Genomic DNA, 22,173 nt, shown 5'->3' with positions numbered 1-22,173 from the left:
GAGGGGCAGTACTGAGGGAGGGTGACATTGTGGGCGGGGCAGTACTGAGGGAGTACTGCAGTGGTGGAGAGATAGAGTTGACATATGTGCACTGTTGGGAATGCTTTTCATGTCAGTTGTGTTGGATGGACATCTGGGCAGTAACCACGAAGTGAGAAGTTTGGGACATTGCTTATTTCTGAACTAACATCACGGAAACAGATGATCAGGTTATTATCACCCAGCTGATCGAGTTACTTGCTGTGCACTAGTTGGATGGCAGCCTTTTCAGATTTCTATTAACGTTAGGCAAGGTTTTGTGATGACTCGTGAATAGAGGACGGGAGGGGCGTGAGGTGGAGGGATCTCTGTACTTGTCCTGAATGCGCGAGTTTGTTTACCTATTGGTACCAGATACCAGAGTGGTGTGCCGAGCTATCATGTACATGCTGACCCCATGACAGGATGACAGGCTCCAAAATTTGAGAGCAGCAGGACAGTGACAGCACCCACTGCACCTCTGACCCATCCCCCCCAAGCTACAACCAGATTGTTTAATTTCTTTTCTACTGCCGTCTGTTAATTAATGGAAAATCATATTTGTCCTTTTACTGCGGCTGACTTTGGTATTGGATTTAAATTGCATCTCTTCATCCATGCAACAGAGTGCGTCCTTCCTTAATTTACCTCTAATTTGAAAGCATTTGTTGCTGGTGTAGTGTGTGAGGCAGGGTCGCAGGGTTAACACGCATTACAAGCTGCAGGTTCTCTGATTCACTTTGAATGGTCTTAGGCTTTTAAAAACCTATTAAATAATAACGAGACTAGGTGCTGGATTGGATTGTTTTCTCTTGCTGCCCCCTAATTACTCAGGCACTGAGTGCCATTGGTGAATTTGTATTTGCTCCCTTTCTCTGGGGATTTGATATTATATTCCTCACTTTCAGGGAAGGGCTAATTCGGAACGGCTGCACTGTGCAGTTACAACAATATTGTAGAGCACCAGATGATAATCAGAATTGTTTGCAAATGCAGGTTTAGAAATCTGTTCAGGCTCCTTCAGAAATCAATTCTGATCTGTGCACACATGGAAAAACTGGTTGTGGATGTGTGGCTAATCAATAGTCAAAGATGCAGCATGGAACTGGACCATTCAGCCCACTGAGTCTATGCTGACACCCAACCATCCGATTACACTAATCCTACATTAATTCCATTTTATTCTCTTCACATTTTCAGCAGTTTCTCCCCAGATTCTCCCTCTCACCCGCATGTGAGACATAATTCACAGTGGCCAATTAACATACTAACCTGCACTTCTTTAGTATTTGGGAGGAAACCGGAGCAGTTGGTCACAGGGAGAATATGCAAATTCCACAAGGATAAGAATGGGAGTCAGGGGTGAACCGATTCTCTTGCACTTGGAGGCACTGGCCCTACTAGTGGGTCCATTCTGCTGCCAGACTATGATTTAGTGCCAGAATATGAACCAGTGCAGTACACAGGTTGGTACCTGTGTATGTTTGCGTTGGTGCCCGTGTATGAGCCAGTGCCAGTGTGTGTCAGGGCCAGTTTGTGAGTTGATGCCAGTGTGCAAGCTAGTGCCATTGCTGGGATTCATGTGACCATGTGTGTTGAGGCTATGAGTGTGTGGAGTGGGTGTCAGCTTGTTATGAGCTCAGCTATCACAGATCTGTCATTCTTTAGATGTGACTACTTCCCATGCATTTGAGAAATAGTGATCAACAGTTCATTGTTTGATGGGGAGCTGTGGATTCTCCTGTGTGTGAGCTTGCCGTGCAGAGATGGTTTGGGTATGTTGTCGCAGCAGGAGTTATTGGTTGTGCTGCAATCAGGAAAGTTGCACCTGAAAGAGAAAATTCCCTCCCCCTTGTTGAGTTCAAGAGTCAGGAAGTTACACTGCAGCTTGAAAAACTCAGTTAGACCTCATCTGGAGTATTGCATTCAGTTCTGGTTGCTCCATTCTGTAAAGGGTGTGGAGGGTTTGCAGTGGGTGCTGCCTGGATTAGAGAGTATGAGCTGTAACAAGAGGTTGAACAAACTTGGGTTACTTTCACTGGAGCGGCAGAGGCTGACAAAGACCTGACAAAGATACATAAAGCTATGAGAGGCATGGATAGAATAGATAGACAGTATCTGTTTCCCAGGGTTGAAGTTTCTAATTTGAGGGCATGCATTCAAGGTGATAGGTGGGTGCCTGGATATTCAGCTAGGGGTGGTGGTGGAGGCAAATACCACAGAGTTCAAGGTTCAAAGTAAGTTTATTATCAAAGTACGTACATGTCACCATATACAACCGTGCAATTGATTTTATCGCAGGCATACTCAATAACTCAAATAACCATGATAGACTGCACCTACAGGGCAGACAATCATTGTGCAAGAGACAGTATGCTGTGCAAGTACAAAAGGAAAGAAAAAAAATAATAAATATCAAGAACATGAGATGAAGAGTCCTTGAAAGTGAGTCAGTGGGTTGTGGGAACATTTCAGTGCTGGGGCAAGTGAAGTTATCCCCTCTGGTTCAGGAGCCTGATGGTTGAGGGATAATAGCTGTTCCTGAACCTGTAATGAGAGTCCTGAGGCTCCTGTACCTTCCTGATGGCAAGCAGCAAGAAGAAAGCTTGACTTGAGTGGTGGAGCTCTTTGATAGGCACGTGAATATGCAGGAAATAGAAGGCGATAGACATGGTGTAGGTATTACTTTAGCTGGGCATTTGATTACTAATTTAGTTAGTTTGGCACAACATTATGGGCTGAAGGGCTTGTTCCTGTGCTGGATTGTTCTATGTTCTGTCTATTTCCCTGGTGTGGTCCCGTAGAGGTTGCTGGAAGAGCCTGGTCCATCGGCATGGTGTGGATGAGCTGCAGGTGATGTAGCAGACTGCACAAGCATCCACCCTGTACGGCAGAGACAAAGCCACATGCTAATAAGAAGAGCAGAAATGTAATGACAAAAGCCTCCTGCTGTGTTGCTGTTTATTGGCAAGTTCCAAAAACCCATTGAGTTCTCGGACTGGTTTATCTAGCGTGAGATGAGAGAGTTCCATCTTCTAATCGTGCCCATTAGGAACAATTCAAGAGGTCCTGTTTTTTCTCATTATTTCAGGTATTCTAATGAGCACTCTGATTATTGAATGCCACAGTCGGTCTGGTTTAGACCAATAAACGAGCCTCGCTCACTGCTGAACAGAAAACAGCACCAATCAGGGGTTCCAGCACCCAGGACAGTGGCTCCCTGTCTTGTTCAACTGTGGCCAGACCAATATTTATTACCCATCCCCAATTAACTTTCGACAGAGAGCAGTGTTCGTCCAGCTAATGGATTTAATAATTTGCTGAGGTGCGTGGCAGACAATTTTAAAGACCACATCCTTGGGGGGTAGGGGTGGGTCAGTACCGGCATCCATCCGTTCACAGACGGTAACCAAGTGTAATCCACCCAAATCATGGAGTTATTGAACACGGGCAGGCCCTTCAGCCCACCACCTCCATGCCATCCATTGACATGAATCCTATTTATTACACGATCTGGAACATTCTCTGACCCATTACTTCAGCTGCTCGACTGGACGCTTCTCAAATGCTTGAGAGTCTCTGCCTCCTCTTCAGGTTGTGCGTTCTAGATTCCAGCCACCCTCACCCTGTCAGTAACTTCAGCCTGTAACCTCAGATTCGGACGGGCTATGCAAGCTATGTGAATGTGCTAGGCCTTGCGGCTTGATGCAAGAAAGTATGAAGTTATCCAGTGAAGTTGGAAGGTTTTTATCAGGTGAGGACTCTTCTGGTGGTCAGAGGGACCCGTATGCTGGTATATGGATCACCAAGAGGTAATGTGCAGCTGGGAAAGCCGGTGGTGTATTTGGCCTGTTACAGGGAGATCTTTATACGAGAGTAAAGATGTTTTGCTCCATTTATTTAGAGGCCCACTGAGACAGGACTTGGAATCCCGGCTACATATCTGCTCCCTGTGAGGAAAGACGTGCTTGTGATAGAGCAAAGCATGGAATGATGAAAGGTTTCTGATAGGGAAGAAGGCATTTGACCCACTGGACAAAAACGAGAAACCCACTTCCCCCATGGTGGGTCTTTAGTTCTCAGATGCTTTAAACTACTGATGTGCCCAGCAGCTCTCAGGAGTCGAGAGGGAGACAGTGAGGTGACTCTGTTCACGAGCACGCCAAGTACCATTCAATTCCATGGTGTGTCTCTGCCTCTCTCACCCTGTCAGGTGGTGAGGTCTATACCTCTACCATGCTCTTGGTACAAACATTTCCCTCATCTTCCTCGACCCCTTCTCCACTTAGGTGAATTCTATGCCCCTACTAAGAGAAGTATGTTGAAGTTCAAATTCAGTTTGTTATTCATCTGTATTCATGTACAGTATATCAGCACATGAAACAACGTTCCTCCAGACCAAGGTGCACAACACTACTCACGCAATACAGAAAATATTATTACCGTACATAATAAGGTGCACTTATGACACAAGTTAAAAAGTAGGGTAAAAAGAGAGCAAAACTAGTGAGATAGTGTTCATGGGTTGATTCAGTCCATTCAGAAATCTTATGGAGAAGGTGAAGAAACTGCTCCTAAAACACTGACTGTGTATCTTCCTCTCCGGAGCCCTTTCTGATCCTTGCTTCCTATACCTTACGTATGCTTCTTTCCTTCTCTTGACTAGATGTTTCAAATCTCTTGTCAACTATGGTTCCTCACCCTACCATTCTTTCCCTGACTTAATGGGACAAACCTTTACAGAATCCTATGCAAGTGCTCTGAAACAACCTCCACATTTTTGTTGTGCATTTCCCTGAGTACCCCCATTCCAGTTTATACACCCAAGTTCCTACCTAACTGCATCATAATAACACTTTTATTTAATACTTTAATACAATTAAATACCTTCCCATACCACCTTCTCCTATCCCTCTCCAAGGTTAGAGCAAAGGTCAGGAAGTTCTGGGCAGGAACGATGTGATTGAGTGCAGAGGGGGTTCATCAGGATTAGAATCAGAATCAGGTTTAATATCACTGGCATATTTTGTGAAATTTGTTGTTTTGCAGCACTGGTACATTGTAATACATAATAAAAAACTATAAATTACAATAAGAAATGTATATTAAAAGTTAAATTCAATAAATAGTTCAAATACAGAACAAAAAAAGTGATTCATGGATTCATTGTCTGTTCAGAAATCTGATGGCGGAGGGGAAGAAGCTGTTCCTAAAATTTTGAGTGTGTGTCTTCATGCTCCTGTACCACCTCCTCGATGGTAGCAATGAGTGCAGGCCTGTCCTGGGTGACGGGGGTCCTTAATGATAGATGCTGCCTTTTTGAGGCATCACCTTTTGATGTCCAGGACGCTGGGGAGGCTAGTGCCCATGATGGAGCTGGCTGGGTTCTCAGCTTTTTCCGATCCTGTGCAGTGGCCCTTCCATACCAGTTGGTGATGCAACCAGTTAGAATGCTCTCCATGGTACACAGTAGAAATTTGCTAGAGTCTTTGCTAATGCACCAAATCTCAAACTCCTAATGAAATATAACCACTACCATGCCTTCTCTGTAATTGCATCGATGTTGGGCTCAGAATAGGTCTTCAGAGACTAGAAATTTCAAGAACTTCAAATGGCTTACCCTTTCCACTGCTGATCCCTTGATAAGAACTGAAGTGTGTTCCTTTGACTTCCCCTTCCCGAAGTCCACACTCATTTCCTCGGTCTTACTAATGTTGATTGAAAGCTTGTTGCAACTCCACTCAACCAGCTGATCTACTTCATTCCTCTACACCTCCTGGTCATCACCTGAAGTTCTGCTAACAATAGTTGTTGCTTGGGATGGAGTGTTTCAGTTAGAGGAGAGACTGGAGAGTTTAAGTCTGTTCTCCCTGGAATGGAGGCAAAGTAGGGATAATGGAAGCATATAAAATGACGAGGAGTATAGATGGGGGGTAGACTGCAGAGAACCTTTCCCCTCATCTAAGGCAGATAAAGCAAAGGATTTAGGTTAAGTAGGCAGAGATTTGGGGGGATCTGAGGAGGACCAGAGAAAGACGAATACCTAGGATGCACTGCAGAGCAATGGATGCAAAGTCCACTCTTGAAGAGGTGCCTAGAACTTGAATTGCCGTGCATTGAAGGCTACAGGCCAAGTGTTGAGAGATGGGATTAATGCAGACTGTTGCCCAGTGGTTTGGACTTGATGGGCCGAATGATCTGTTTTTGTGCTGTATGCCTGCTCTTGTGATCATTACTGTATTATGGGAGCAGCCATTCTACAAAAGACCATCGCTGTCTGTGAGCTGCTGTGGATGTTCTGGGCTGTGGAAGATGCTGGAGAAGTGGAGAAGGTGTTGGAGTGTGTGAGCACTTTCACACAGCGAGTGCAGTGTTCTGGACTTGCTGCCTGTCACTAATGGCTGAAGGACGGAGGGTGATGGTCAGTAAATGCTGACCTTGTCATCGATGCCCTCGTCACACGTTTGAAATAGCTGCTCACTGCTTCCATCGCTTCTGACTGCCAGGCTCTCTCTTTGCTTCCTGGGAATCTCCTGGATCAGAAGGCCTGTTCCCTCCTTGTCTGTGCAAGATTCTCGTCTCTGATTTAGACTTGGATGAAGTTATTGAGTTGCTGAGCCGTGCAGTGATACAGATATTTTTTTTGCCGTTTGTCTTGCGTAAAGCAATTGGCCGACAGTTTACAGAGCTTAGGGAATGAGGCATTATGCAAATGAGTATTGTATTTGCATAACCCTAATTAGGTAATTACTAATCTGTTTGCTATGTGATCAAGTATGTGTGAAGATGTATCATTTGCTGTTCACTGTTTCCTTTTGCCGATCGAGTCCGAAGAGCAGTTCTTCTGAAGACAGGGTCAAATTTTGGGAAGGGTCAAGTGCAAGGGAAGTTCTGGTCTTGGGTGTGGGGTCTCTTGGACCAGATGATATCACGGTTCCTGCCTCTCTTCTGTTCTAAGTGCTGGAAGGTGGTTCAATCATCACGTGTGCTGAGGTAGGAGAATGGGCAAAGAAGTGGCAGGTGAAGTACACTGTAAGGAAGTATATGGTCTTGCACTTTGGTGGAAGGAATAATGGCGTAGACTTTTCTAAATTTGGAGTGAATTCACAAGTCAAAGATGCAAAGGGACTTGGGAGTTCTAGTGCCCTAGAACTAAAGGTTAACTTACAGGTTGAGTCAGTGGTAAGGGAGGCAAATGCAGCTTTAGCATTCCTGGAACATAGAACAGTACAGCACAGGAACAGGACCCTCACCCCACAGTGTTGTGCTGAACCAATCACATTAGTAATCAAATGCCTAACTAAACTCATTTCTTCTGCTTACACAACGTTCAAATCCTTCCATTTCCCTCCCATTCACGTGCCTATCTAAACATCTCTTAAAACCTGGGGTGCTGCAGTAGCATAGCGGTTAACGTGACACCGTTACAGCATGGGGCGTCAGAGTTCGGGGTTCAATTCCAGCGTCCTCTGTAAGCAAGTTTGTATGATCCTTCCTGCGTGTGTGTGGATTTCTTCCAGGTGCTCCGGTTTCCTCCCACAATCCAAAGATGTACCAGTTAGTAGGTTATTAACCTACTACTACCACCAGTTAGGGGAAATGGTAAAGGACGGGGGGGGGGTGGGGGGCATTTCCCATCCCCTTTTCCCTCTCTCATCTCATTTCCTTGCCTGTCCATGGCCTCACTCTGGTGTTCCTTCTCCCTTTTTCTTTCTTCCATGGCCTTCTGTCTCTTTCACCAATCAACTTCCCAGCTCTTTACTTCATACCTTCCCCTCCAGATTCACCTATCACCTGGTGTTTCTCTCTCCCCTCCCCCCCACCTTTTAAAACTACTCTCAGCCTTTTTTCTCCAGTCCTGTTGAAGGGTTTCGGCCTGAAATGTCAACTGTACTCTTTTCCATAGATGCTGCCTGGTCTGCTGAGTTCCTCCAGCATTTTGTGTGTGTTGCTCAGATTTCCAGTGTCTACAAATCTTTTCTTGCCTGTCTACCATAATCTTAAAAACCTCTATCAGATCTCCCCTTGGCCTCTGCTGCTCCAGAGAAAATGACCCAAGTTTGTTGAAATTCTCATTATAGCACATGCCCTTGATTCCAGGCAGCATCCTGGTAAATCTCTTCTGCACCCTTTCCAAAGCCTGGATATCCTTCCTATAATGCGGTGACCTGAACTGCTAACAATTCTCCAGATGCGGCCCAGCTAGAGTTTTATAAAACTGCAACATAACTTCCTGCTTTTGAACTCAGTGCCTTGACTAATAAAGGCAAACATGCCTTATGTCTTCTTATCAATCTGTCATATCCTACCAATCTATTGCCAGTTTCAGGAAGCTATGAATTTGGACCCCAAGATCCCTCTGCTCATCAAAACTGTTAAGGGTCTTGCCTTAACAGTCAAATGTAAAGACACAGTGCACTGTTAGAGCAAGACCCTTAACAATGTACAGTCTCTTTACGTTTGACTTACCAAGGTGCAATGCCTCACATTTGGCCAGGTTAAACTCCATCTGCCATTTCTCTGCCCAGATCTGCAACTGATCTATATCCCACTGTATACTTAAGTGTTACAGTTACAGTGAAAGTGCAGGTAGAGAATAAGGTGCAAGATAATAATGAGATAGATTGTAAGATCAAGAGTCCATCTTATCAAAATTTGGGACTGTTCAATAATCTGATAACAGTAGGGTAGAAACAGTTCTTGAGCCTAGTGGTATGTACTTTCAGGGTTTTGTATCTTATATCTGATGGTAGGGAGAAGAGAGAATGTTTGGGGTGGACAGGGTTCTTTGATTGTGCTGGCTGCTTTTCTGTGGCAGTGAGAAGTGCAGACAAAGTATATCAAGGGAAGGCTGGAATCTGTGATATGATGAGCTGTGTTCACAACTCTCTGCCATTCCTTATGGTCACAGGCAGAGCAATTGCCATACCAATCTGTGATGCATCTGGATGGGATACTTTCTATGGTGCACCAAAAGGAATTGGTGCAGATTGAAGTAGAGGGAGTGCGGAGAGAACCACTCATTCAGGATGAAGACTGTGGAAGGAGGAGGGAAATTGTGAGACACATTTCCCTCTCAGTCATTGCAGTTACATACTGTAAGGGATTCAAATTTCACATTGTTAAAGACAACAATTCATACATAGGTAATCCAAGCGTCCAAGTGGTTTGGGATATTATACGGGGGGGGGGGGGGGGGTTGGAGTTGTTAGTCAGTGTGATGGAGCCAGAGTTGCAGTAAGGTAGGGGAGGCAAGAGGTGGAAAGTGTATGGGTGAAAATAAGTTGGGAGAATTATGGTGAGGGATTGGGGTCGTCTGGATGTTACTGACTGGCTGGACATGTCCTCTGGCTCTGCATTTCACAGCTTCTACTTTGCTTTCTCTGTGTTCTCACTCTGATTACTCCCGTTGACCAGATAACCTTATCTATTCCATGGTCACCCTGTGGTTTGGGGAGGGCAGGGAAGGAAGGTAATATGGAGAGGTAGGGGAGAAGAGGGTTGTGATGGGGATAGGAGAGGGGGAGAGGTCACAGAGGACAAGGCATAGAGAAGGAGGGTTGGGAGGGGATGTGGTGGGGTCATGGTAGAGGAACAATATATGGTCGAGAGTAGAGTGTGGGGAGGGAGGGGAGCAAGGGTGTGATGAAGAGAGGAGTGGGGGAGGAATATATGGTAGGGAGTGGAGGGGAGGTGACGGGAGGGAAGGGAGGGTTGTGAGTTGGATGTTTGGATGGGATGTTGTGTCCCAGTTTAATCCTTCAGTGTTTCCATCACTGACCCCTGCTGTGACTGCTCCATTCTCTCCCTCACAGATGTGGAAGAAAGCTACGAGTTCGTCATTGTCTCGCTGACTGGGCAGACGTGGCACTTTGAGGCTTCAAGTTCTGAAGAGAGGGAATCGTGGGTCCTGGCCATCGAGAGTCAGATCTTTGCCAGCCTCCAGTCTTGTGAAAGCAGCAAAAATAAGGTTGGTGTGTGGGGGTGGGCAGATCCCCTGTGGGTCTGTCCCATGGAAAGTGGGCAGCAAACTGGCAAAGGCCCCTCAGGCCTGACTGGGCAGTTAGGAAGCTGTGAGTACCTCAGTGTAGCCCCAGTTGACCCCCTGACACCAGCCCCTGGGAGCAGAGAGGGTAGGTTGCTGTTCTCACTCTGGTGCTATGGAGATTCATGGAACTGTAGAACATCATGGCACAGAAAAGGTTCACTGGCCTCACAATATTCATGCCTGTAGCTCATCCCTGGAATCGGTCCGGAGCCCGCTGTTGTCTGCCTTCCTGTCACTGAGACACCATCAGCAATGACCATTGCTTCCTGCCACTGAGACAAGTTTGGATAGAGATTTGTGCTGTCACTGCTCTTTGACCAGCCTTCCATGTGACATCTTTTCAAAAGCCTTTTGAAAGTCCCTGTAGCACTCTCAGTAATCCTCATTTTCTTTAAAAGCAGAGTTGTCACAGTTTTCCTGAGAAACCCACATGTACTGTTCCAGGTGTACTTGTGCCTTTCCAAAGGTTCAGAAATAACTGCAATAATTTTCCTGCAATTAAAGATAGAAGTTGACTTATTCCTTCCTTGCTTTTGTAATTGATGGTGCCGTGTTTTGCATCCTCTGATTCTCCAGCACCAATTCCATGTCCAGGGAGGGACAGAATTGATGGTGGGGAACTCTGCAGTTTCTTTGATCATTGTAAGATCGTGGTTACTGATAATTCAAGGCATGGTTCCAAGTTCAGATAAGGCAGCAGTGGAATGAATTTGGCAAAACCACAGCTTGTGGGGAAAAATCTTCTTCAGGAATTTGTGTTGGGAAGAAATCTGCCATCTTTTCCTGGCACAGCCAAGAGGTTGGTCCTAATTACCTGGTGCAGATGACTATTAAATGTCCCTGCAAGTCACTCAGTTCAAAGCCGTTATAGATGTGTTTGTCAACAGTGGTGTTCCATAAGGATTAGTGCTGGGACCTCTTCTTTTCTCGGCGGGCAGCAACCAATGTGAGGGATTGTTCATTGGTGATGCAGTGTGAGGTTTAAAAAGAGCTTGGGTGTTTTTCTGCTTTTTTATCAGCAGGCTGCAATCAACATGAGGTCGTTCGTTGGTCACGCATTGCAAGGTTTGAAAAGAGCTCTGGTGCTTTTTGTTTCTTGTTTGGCAAGCAACAATCAGCGTGGGGCCAATAAAAAGAAAGGCAGAGCGGCCATTGTGTGAGTGGGGCATTGTTAAAGTGGTCTGGCTTTGGCTCAACAGGCTTACGCAAGCACAATAAGTTCTAAGTAAGTAAGTAAGAAAGCTTTTAGAAAGTTTTTTTTCTGTTTGTACATAGCTAGTGCACTGAGAATGGATTCTGAGGTAGTGGTGTATTCCTTGTATGAGATGAGGGAGATTTGAGAGTCTCCCTGATAACTACATCTGTGTGAAGTGCATTGGGCTGCAGTTCCTTAGGGATCATGTTAAGGAACTGGAGCTGCAGCTCGATGACCTTTGACTCATATGAGAGAATGAGGAGGTGATAGTTAGGAGCTTCAGGGATGTCACCTCTAAGTTACAGGAGGCAGGCTCTTGGGTAAAATGCTCCTTTGGTCGTTCCCCTCAATAATAAGTATACCACTCTGGTTACTGTTTGAGGGGGAGGGTGGACCTACCAGGGAGAAGTCACAATGACCAGGTTTCTGCCACTGAGTCTGGCTCTGGTTCTGGCTCAGAAGGGAAGTGGGGAGAAGAGGAGTGCAGTAGTGATAGAGGATTACATAATTAGGAGATTAGAGAGCAGATTCTGGGGCATGTAAGAAACACCCAGGTGCCTGGACCAGGGACATCTTAGATCAGGTCCACAGCATTCTAAACGGAGAGGGTGAGCTTCAGGGTTCTGATGTTTCTGTCATTCATTCTATGGGGTCTCTTGTTTGGTGGATGTCTGCAAAGATTAAGAATTTCAGTGTATATACTAAATACATTCTCTGTTATTAAATTGAAGCATTTGAATAGTATGTGAACAAAGGTAAATAATCTTGTAGTGCAGTTAGAGATTGGCAGGTATGATGTTGTTGGCATACCTGAGTCGTGGCTGAAAGAAGTTTATAGTTTGGAGCTTAACATCCAAGGAATCACATTGTATCAAAAGGACAGGAACGTAGGCAGAAATGGTGCCGTGGCTTGGCTGGTAAAAATTGAAATCAAATCCTCAGAAAAAGGTGACATAGGATTGGAAGATGTAGAATCATTGTGGATGGAGTTAAGGAACTGCAAAGGTAGAAAGACCCTGATGGAAGTTATACGGGCTTCTGAACAGTAGCCAGGATGTGGGCTGCAAACTACAGGAGATAGAAAATACATGTCAAAAGGGCAATGTTACAATAGTCATGGGGGATTTCAATATGCAGGTAGATTGGGAAAATCAGGTTGGTGCTGATTTTGGATCCCGAAAGAGAATTTGTAATATGCCTAATAAATGTTAGCATTTATTTCAAGATTGCTTTTTAGAGCAGCTTGTGGTTGAGCCCACTAGGGGATCAGCTGTTCTGGATTGGGTGTTATGTAATTAACTGTATTTGATTGGGGAGGTAAAGGAACCCTTAGGAGACAGTGATCATAATATGATAGAATTTACCCTGTAATTTGAGAGGGAGAAGCTCAAGTGAGATGTATCAGTTTAACAGTAGAGTAAAGGTTATTGCAAGAGGAGCTCTCCAAAGTTGATTGGAAGAAGACACTAGCAGGTATGACAGCAGAGCAGCAATGGCTGGAGTTTCTGGGAGCAATTCAGAAGGTTCAGGATAGATGCATCCCAAAGATGAGGAAATATTCTAAAGGGAGGATGACTGACAAGGAAAGTCAATGACAGTATAAAAATAAATGAGAGGGCATATAATAGAGCAAAAATTAGTGGAAGGTAGCAGGTTGGGAAGCTTTTAAAAACCAACAGAAGACAATTTAAAAAGCCTTAAAAAAAGAAAGGATGAAATATGCTGGTAAGCTGGCCAATAATATAAAAGAGGTTTCAGAAAGTTTTTTAGATATATAGGTTTCCCCCGCAATCCGAAGGTAGAGCATTCCTATGAAACCGTTTGTAAACCGAAATGTCGTAAAGCGAAGAAGCAATTACCATTAATTTATATGGGAAAAATTTTTGAGCGTTCCCAGACCCAAAAAATAACCTACCAAATCATACCAAATAACACATAAAACCTAAAATAACACTAACATATAGTAAAAGCAGGCATGATATGATAAATATACACTTTATATATGTAACCCCTGGGTCACCTCAGGCATCGCTCAAACTCGTTCTAGTCTAGGGGGAGCAGCCTTCGGCCCCGCCAAACTGGGTAATCAGCTGGTGTGGATGCTGTGTGATGTCCCCGCCTCGCCCAAAAACAGACAGTACACCTTATGCGATTAAATGAGTACAATTTATAAAGAGTACTATAACTAAGCGATTACTAACGATACAGTATATATGAATAAGAGAAAAAAAAGAAAAGGCGCCAAACTTATCAAAGTCCAAACCACTTCGTGCACAATCGTTGGAGCTCAATTACTGAAGTCTTCTGGTATTCGATCCCCTCCGAACTCCTCGACCCGCCTCCTGGGACCCCCACGGTGGTCGACCAGACGCTCCACACTCCTCTGTCTCCGTCTCCTCTCCTCACCGAAAACCTTGGGCCGGGGACCCCCGCTCGGGGTCCGTACCGTCGCCCAGCTTCCAGCACCCCGTCCTCTCTCTCTCACTCCATCGTGCCGACTCCCCAAAACCCCCACCAACAATCAGTTTATAGTCCCAAACAAGCTTCCAGCACTTATCATAACAAAGACACTAGCATTCCTACTATTAACACAGGCGCCAGCATTCCTACTTTTAACAAAACAAAGACGCCATTTTGATTACATACACAGTAACAAAGAAAAAGAAAAAAAAACCCCGTTACATATAAAATAGAAATATTGTAGGTACGGTGTAGTTTCACTTATCAATATCGGGAAGACAGCGAGCCAAAATTAATTTGGAGGAAAAAAATCGGCACGTACACGCATGTGCAAACAACTGCCCACACAAGGCTTCACGGTCATTGTAGTCTTTCTCAGGGTAAACACACGTATAAAGCAGGCATCTTTTTTTCGTAAAAACAAAAATCCTCTTTGGTTAGTGAAAACAGGTACTAATGTAGGTCTTTCGTAACAGCTAGTTGTGGTAAAGCAAATGTTCGAAAAACGGGGGACACCTGTACTGAATAAGGGGAGATAAGAGGGAATAAGAAGGACTTTGGCTTTGTGGCCAAATTTGCAGATAATACAGAGATAGGTGGAAGGGCAGGTAATGTAGAGGAAGCAGGATGTCTATAGAAGGACTTAGACAGATTAGTTGAATGGGCAAAAAAGTGGCAGATGGAATATAATGTAGGAAAGTGTATGGTCATGCACTTTGGGAGAAGGATTAAAGATGTGAACTATTTTGTAAACTGAGAAAATTCAAAACTTGGGAGTCCCTGTGCAGGATTTCCTAAAAGTTAATTTGCAAGTTGAGTTGATGGTAAGGAAGTCAAATGCATTTATTTCAAGAGAACTAGAATACAAAAGCAAGGATGTAACACGGAGGCCTCATAAGGCATTGGTCAGACCACACTTGGAATATTGTGAGCAGTTTTGGGCCCCTTATCTAAGAAAAGATGTGCTGGCATTGAAGAAATTCCAGAGGAGGTTCACAAGAATGATCAGAGGAATGAAAGGGTTAACACATGAGGACTCCAGTGAGTTTGAAAGAATGGTTGGGGGGTGGGGCAACTCATTGAAACCTATCGAATTTTGAAAAGTCTTGATAGAGTGGATGTGAAGTGAATGTTTCCTATCATAGGGGAGTCTAGGACCAAAGGACCTAGCCTTGGAAAAGAGGACATCCATTTAGAACAGAGCTCAGGAAAAAATTCTTTAACCAGGTGGTGGTGAATCTGTGTAATTCTTTGCTACAAACAACTGTGCAGGCCAAGTTATTGGATATATTTAAGGCAGAGGTTCTTGATTAATCAGTGCATCAAAGGTTACGGATGGAAATCAGGAGAATGGGGTTGAGAGATAATAAAACCATGATGGAATGGTAGAGCAGACTCGATGGGCTGAATGTCCTAATTCTGCTCCAAGGTCTTCTGGGCTCTGTTGTTTCTGATATACAGTGTAGATTCTAGTTAACTTGGTCAAATAATTAGTTAATTGGGGCAGCTACTTATTTGGGACAATTCTTAAAGAACAAAAACCATCAGAATCAAAATCAGGTTTAATATCACTGGCATATGTTGTGAAATTTGTTGTTTTGCAGCAGCACAACATAGCAATACATACAGGGTAATAATTTTAAAAACTATAAATTACAGTAAGAAATATATAACAAAATTAAATTAAGTAAATAGTGCAAAAAGAGAGGAGAGAAAGTAGTGATGTAGTGTTCATGGGTTCATCGTCCATTCAGAAATTTGATGGGGGAGGGAAAGGAGCTGTTCCTGAAACGTTGAATGTGTGTCTTCAGGCTCCTATACCTCCTCCTTGATGGTAGCAGTGAGAAGAGGGCATGTCCTGGGTGATGGGGGTCCTTAATAATGGATGCCACCATCTTGAAGCATCGTCTTTTGAAGATGTCCTCAATGCTGGGGAGGCTGGTGCCCACGATGGGGCTGGCTGAGTTTACAACATTCTGCAGCTTTTTCTGATCCTGTGCACTGGCCCTTCCAATCCAGACAGTTATGCAACCAGTTAGAATGTTCTCCATGATACATCCATTGAAATTTGCAGAATCTTAGGTGATGCACCAAGTCTCCTCAAACTCCTAATGGAATATAGCCACTGTCATGCCTTCTTTGTAATTGCATCAGTACGTTGGAGGCAAGACAGATCTTCAGAGATATTGACATCCAGGAACTTGAAACTGATCACCCATTCCACTTCTGTTTCATCGACTTACCCTTTCTGAAGTCCACAATCAATTCTTTGATCTTGTGGGCATTGAGTACAATTTTGCTGTTGCAACACCTCTCAACTAGCTGATCTATCTCTGTATGCTTCCTCATCACCATCTGAAATTCTTCCAGCAATAGTTATGTCATCAGGAAATTTATAGATGGCATTTGAGGTGTGCCTAGCCACACAGTTGTAGGTGTAGAGAGAGTAGTGCAGTGGACTAAGCATGCATCCTTGAGGCACAATAGTATTAATTGCCAACATGGAGGAGATGTTATTTCCGATTTGCACTGATTAGGGTTTCCTGGTGAAGAATTCAAGAAATTCTATTCAAGAAAATGTCCAGGATTCTCTTCATTTATTTGGGACACTATGCCACTTAATTGGGACAGGAGACTGTTCTAAACAGTTTATAACTAGTGAAGGTTGTGTGAGTTTGTGTGGCTATTAGACACTACACCATGCTGAGAGTGAATAGTTTTTAAATAGCGACAGTTTTTGAGTTTGTTTGAGTGTGTTTAAGTTCAAAAAGTAATGATTTTTTTTTTGTTGCTGATAGTTGGCAAGAAATAAGCAGTAAGACAATTTAGAACTATTTTGCTCACTGTGGTTTCAAGCATTCAGGCTTAGAGATGCCAGAACCAGCTGAGAATGAAAATGAAATGACTTCACTAGCTCAACAGGTTATAATCTAAGAAGAATTTGAAGATATCAATGATCATCTCAAATGTTACAATGAAAGTGAAGATTTGGAGAATGCATTTGTTGAAAGCATTGTATGAAGGCAGTCCATTATCAGCACTATGTGTCTGCACTAATTTTGTTCATTTACAATCAATCAAAAGTACATGGTAGAGTATACTGGATTAATTCGTCTGTTGATAACAATTAGGAACAAATACAGTTTTATAGTATTGTAGTAGTATTGGTAGTGTTCTAACTTGTTCTGCATTTCATTTAAATACATAATTTGTTACTCAGTTAAAAGATAGTTTATCTTTTTTATTAGGCAGCCACCTAATTTTGCCAAAATGTACTCATCCCAATGTGTCCCAATTAACTGGAATCCACTGCATATAGATGATTTGGATGAAAACCTAGGTGGTCTAAATAGTAAGTCTGCAGACAACACAAAAAGTAGTGAAGTTGTGGATGCTGAGAAAAGTTGTCATAGGATTCATCAGGATGTAAACCCTTTGGAAATGTAGGCATAAAAATGGCAGGTGAAATTTATTCTAGATAAGTGTGAGGTGTTTCACTTTGGGAGGTCAAATGTAAGAGAAAAGTATACAGTAAATGGCAGAAGCCTTAGAGGTATTGATGAACAGAGGGATCTTGAGATGCAAATCCATAGCTCCCTGACATGGCATCACAAGTGGATAGGGTGGTAAAGAAGGCATACTTGCCTTCATTGGTCAAGGCACTGACTATCAATGTCAGAAAGTCAAGTTGCAGCCATATAAAACTTCAGTCAGGCTACATTTTGAGTATTTCTACAGTTATGCTCACCCCATTATAGGAGGGATATGGAGACTTTGGAGAGGATGCAGAAGAGATTCACCAGGATGCTGCCTGGATTGGAGGGTATGTGCTGTAATGAATGGCTGGATAAACTTGGATTGTTTTCCGTGGAGTGGCAGAAGCTACGAGAAGATCTGATAAAAGTTTATAAAAAATTGAGAGGCATAGGTAGAGTAGACAGTCTTTTTCAGGGGGTGGAGTTTTCAAAGGCCAGAGGACAAAGGTTTAAAGTGAGAGGGGGAAGCTTTAAAGGAGATTTACAAGGCAGGAGTTTTACAGAGAGAGTTATTGGTGCCTGGAACACACTCCCAGGTAGGTGGTGGAGGCAGGTATGATGGAATGTTTAAGAGGCATTTAGATAGTCACATTAACAAGCAGGGATTGGAGGGATATGGACCACATGCAGTCAAGTGGGATTAGTTTGGATCGGCATCGCGGTCAGCACAGCCATTGTGGGCCTAAGGGCCTTTTCCTGTGCTCCATTGTTCAATATTCTAATCTCACCTGTCACTCATCCGCTCAAATTTACAGCTATCTATGTTCTGCCAAATCCTGTGACAACCTTCTTCAGTATCTACATCTCCACCAATTGTCTGCAAACTTGCAAATCAGATAACGTACATTTTCATCAAAATTATTTATCGTTACATTATAAGCAACAGAGCAGTACTTGGCCTGTGTCTCAAGCACACAAAATTGTCGGACATGGGTCAGTTTGATAGTGGACGGGACCTGCAGCTGATCTGCTGGAGTAAAAAGCCTACTTTTTGCATTACTGTAACCAGCTTGTGTGCAGGGTTCCCAGGGATGTAGCTCAATACCAGAGTGTCAGTACAACAGCAGCGGCTTGGTTGTGTGAGGAACAGATAGGTGGGGTCCGTGTCCATAGATCCCTCAAAATTGCCGTGCAAGTGGTTCAGAATGCATATGGTGTGTTGGCTTTCATTAGTCAGAGGACTGAGCTCAAAAGCTGTGTGATAGTGTTGCAGCTCTATAAAACTCTGGTTAGACCATGCTTGAAGTGTTGTGTTCAGTTCTGGTTCTTACCATAGGAAGGATGTGGAAGCTTTATAGAGGGTGCAGAAAGGATTATCCAGGATCCCGACTGGATTAGAGAGCATGACTTGTAAGAAAAGGTTGAGCAAGCTAGGAGGAAATGAGGATGAGAGGTGACTTGATAGAGGTGTATGGATTGATAAGGGGGGGTAGATAGAGTGGACAGTCAGAGTTTTTCTCTGCAGTGTGGAAATAGCTAATACAGGGGAACGTATGATTTTAAGCTGATTGGAGGAAAGCATAGGAGGATGTCAATGGTAAGACTTTTTTTACACAAAGAATGGTAGGAGTGTGGAACACATTGTTGGGATGGTGGTAGGGACAAATACATTAGGGACATTTATGAGACTCAGATAGGCACATGGATGAAAGAAAACTGGAGGGCTATGTGAGAGAGAAGCATTAAATTTATCTTAGATTAGATTAAAAGGTCAGCACAGCATCACAGGCCAAAGGGCTTGTACTGTGGTGTAGTGTTTGTTATATGTATGTTTGTTACTGTGGTGTAGTGTTTGTTATATGTTCCCTTGCCTTGTGAAAGGGATAAATTCACTGAGAGAAAACTTCACAGGGGATGAGACAAATGCATCTGATTTTGGGAGGAAGGCCCTGTGGGAGGTGATGTGTGTCTGGCAGTGGGTATGGGATGTCAGAGAAAGTTCCCACTCAGCTGTTCTGCCCTCGGGCAATGAGGAGTGATGCCCAGATCAAGTAACCGTTCCTCTGTTTGATTTAGTCCCGACTGGGGAGCCAGAGTGACGCCGTAGCCATCCAGTCCATCCGGAACGTGCGAGGAAACAGCTTCTGCGTTGACTGCGATGCACCCAGTGAGTACTGTGTAGGACTGTACTGAGAAATAGTTCAGAGACAATGGATGTTGTGCATGAGGCTGTAACCAGGGACAAGGTGGGATGAAATGGGGCTGTAATGACAGACGGTCTAGAATAGGCCCTTCCAGCCCTTTGAGCCATGCTATCCAGCAACCTCCGACTTAACCCTTGACATGGAACAACTTACAATGACCAATTAACCTACTAAGCGGTTTGTCTTTGAACTGTGGGAGGAAACCAGAGGACATGGAGAAAACCCACACATTCTACAAGGAGGATGTACATCGGAATTGAACTGCAAACTCGGAAGCCCGAGCTATAGTAGCATCGGGCACGCTAACTGCTACGCTACCACGCAAATGGGGCTGTAATGAGGATCAAGGCACACAATAATTGCACCCAATGCCCTCTGCCAGTAATTTGAGGGCCTGAGTGTTGGAGAAGGTGGATGGGTTCTGGTGGGCTGTGCTGATCCATTGAGATGAGCACAGACGCAGACCCTTAAGCCCACCTAGACCACACTAACCTGCTCTTCTATCTAGTCCCATCTACCCACTCCCAGACTATATTCCTGGCCCAAATGGAAATGGAATGTAACTGGGCCAATTGGCAGTTTTCCTGATCTCCTTGCAGACCCTATTCACATCCTGAGGTTACCCAGCACACTATGCTGCCTAAAGCCATCAGCAGAGTCAGTTTGTGTCTCTCAGTTACAGACCACAGCCCTCTGCATTGCAGGCCACTCTCCTCTGTGTCTCTTCATTACAAGCAACTGCTTCTGTGTGTCTCTGTGTTACAGGCCACATGGCTCCTATGAGTCAGTGTGTTACAGGTCACATGGCTCCTGTGGGTCTTTGTCAGCAGTGTTAGATTCTAATGCAGTGTGTCCCTGATGTCACAGGCCTTTGCTCCTATGTGTCTATGTGTTATAGGCTACTGCACATGTGTCTCCTTGTTACAGGCCACTGCTCCTGTGCCTCCTTATTATAGGTCACTGCTGCTAGCATTACTGGCCACTGCTCTTGCATGTCTCTGTGTTACAGGCTGACACCCCATTCTCGTTTCCACCATAGCTGAATGTTACCTGCTTTATTTGACAGATCCTGACTGGGCGAGTTTGAACCTCGGAGCCTTGATCTGCATTGAATGTTCAGGTATCCATCGGAACCTGGGTACGCACTTGTCGCGGGTGCGCTCCCTGGACCTGGATGACTGGCCGGTTGAGCTGATCATGGTGATGACCGGCATTGGGAACGCCATGGCTAACAGCGTGTGGGAGGACTCAACGCAGGGGCTGGTTAAACCCACCCAGGACAGCAGCAGGTAAGGACACAGCTTGTGTCCCCAGATCCGTGTGTCCGTGTACATAAGCACTGATTTTGTGCGTGTGTGCACACGGTGCAGTTTTCTGTTGGCATAGAACACTACAGCACAGTACAGGCCCTTCAGCCCTCCATGTTGTGCTGACCCATATAATCCTTAAAAAAAGTACTAAATTCACACTACCCCATAACCCTCCATTTTTCTTTCATCCATGTGCCTGTCCAAGAGGCTCTTAAATACCCCTAATGTTTTAGCCTCCACCACCATCCCTGGCAAGTCATTCCAGTCACTCACAACCCTCTGTGTAAAAAAAACTTACCCCTGATGTCTCCCCTAAACTTCCCTCCCTTAATTTTGTACATATGCCCTCTGGTGTTTGCTATTGGTGCCCTGGGAAACAGGTACTGGTTATCCACCCTATCTATGCCTCTCATAATCTTGTAGACCTCTATCAAGTCCCCGCTCATCCTTCTACGCTCCAACGAGAAAAGTCCCAGCTCTGCTAACCTTGCTTCATATGACTTGTTCTCCAAACCAGGCAACATCCTGGTAAATCTCCTCTGCACCCTCTCCATAGCTTCCACATCCTTCCTATAATGAGGTGACCAGAATTGAACACAATACTCTTAAGTGCAGTCTCACCAGAGATTTGTAGAGTTGCAACATGACCTCTCTACTCTTGAACTCAATTCCCCTGTTAAAGAAGCCTAGCATCCCATAGGCCTTCTAAAACTATCCATCAACCTGTGCAGCGACCTTGAGGGATGTGTGGATGTGAACCCCAAGGTCCCTTTGTTCATCCACACTCTTAAGTAACTGACCATTAATCCTGTACTCAGTCTTCTGGTTTGTCCTTCCAAAATGCATCACCTCACACTTGTCCGGATTGAACTCCCATCTGCCATTTTTCTGCCCAACTCTGCAGCCTGTCTATATCCTCTTGTAACCTTCGACAACCTACAGCTCTATCCACAACTCCTCCAATGTTTGTGTCATCTGCAAACTTATTCACCCATCCTTCCACCTCTACATCCAGGTTATTTATAAAAATCACAAATAGCAGGGGTCCCAGGACAGATCCCTGTGGCACTCCACTAGTCACCGACCTCCAGGTAGAATACTTTCCTTCCATAACTACCTTCTGCTTTCTTCCTTTAAGCCAATTTTTTATCCAAACAGTCAAGGTTCCACTTATCCCAAGCCTCATGACTTTCTGGATGAATCTCTCATGAGGGACCTTGTCAAATGCTTTGCTAAAGTCCATGTAGACTACATCCAGAGCCCTACCCTCATCAATTTCTTTTGTTACCTCTTCAAATAACTCAGTCATGCTCGTGAGGCATGATCTTCCCTTCACAAAGCCGTGTTGACTATCCATGAGTAGACTGTACTTCTCCAAATGCTCGTAGATCCTAACCTTAAGAATCCTTTCCAGTAGTTTGCATACCACCGTCGTAAGACTCACCGGTCTATAGTTCCCAGG

The 22,173-nt window shown here is 44.4% G+C and overlaps 1 protein-coding gene across 2 annotated transcripts in view; it reads left to right on the top strand.

Annotated features, from left to right (window-relative positions):
* agap3 (ArfGAP with GTPase domain, ankyrin repeat and PH domain 3) overlaps window positions 1–22,173 on the top strand; it is a 514,810-nt gene that overhangs the window by 451,167 nt on the left and 41,470 nt on the right. For both annotated transcript variants that reach the window (XM_073044964.1, XM_073044954.1), the window contains exons 12-14: window positions 9,834–9,988; window positions 19,274–19,364; window positions 20,468–20,690. In XM_073044964.1, coding sequence (XP_072901065.1) covers window positions 9,834–9,988; window positions 19,274–19,364; window positions 20,468–20,690 — 469 coding nt within the window. The remainder of the gene's footprint in view (window positions 1–9,833; window positions 9,989–19,273; window positions 19,365–20,467; window positions 20,691–22,173) is intronic.

The sequence above is a fragment of the Hemitrygon akajei genome, chromosome 1 (assembly GCF_048418815.1).
Source record: "Hemitrygon akajei chromosome 1, sHemAka1.3, whole genome shotgun sequence".
In the NCBI taxonomy this organism is placed as follows: Eukaryota; Metazoa; Chordata; class Chondrichthyes; order Myliobatiformes; family Dasyatidae; genus Hemitrygon; species Hemitrygon akajei.
The sequence above is the reverse complement of the archived record's forward strand: the minus strand, read 5'-3'. Positions and strand labels throughout refer to the sequence as shown.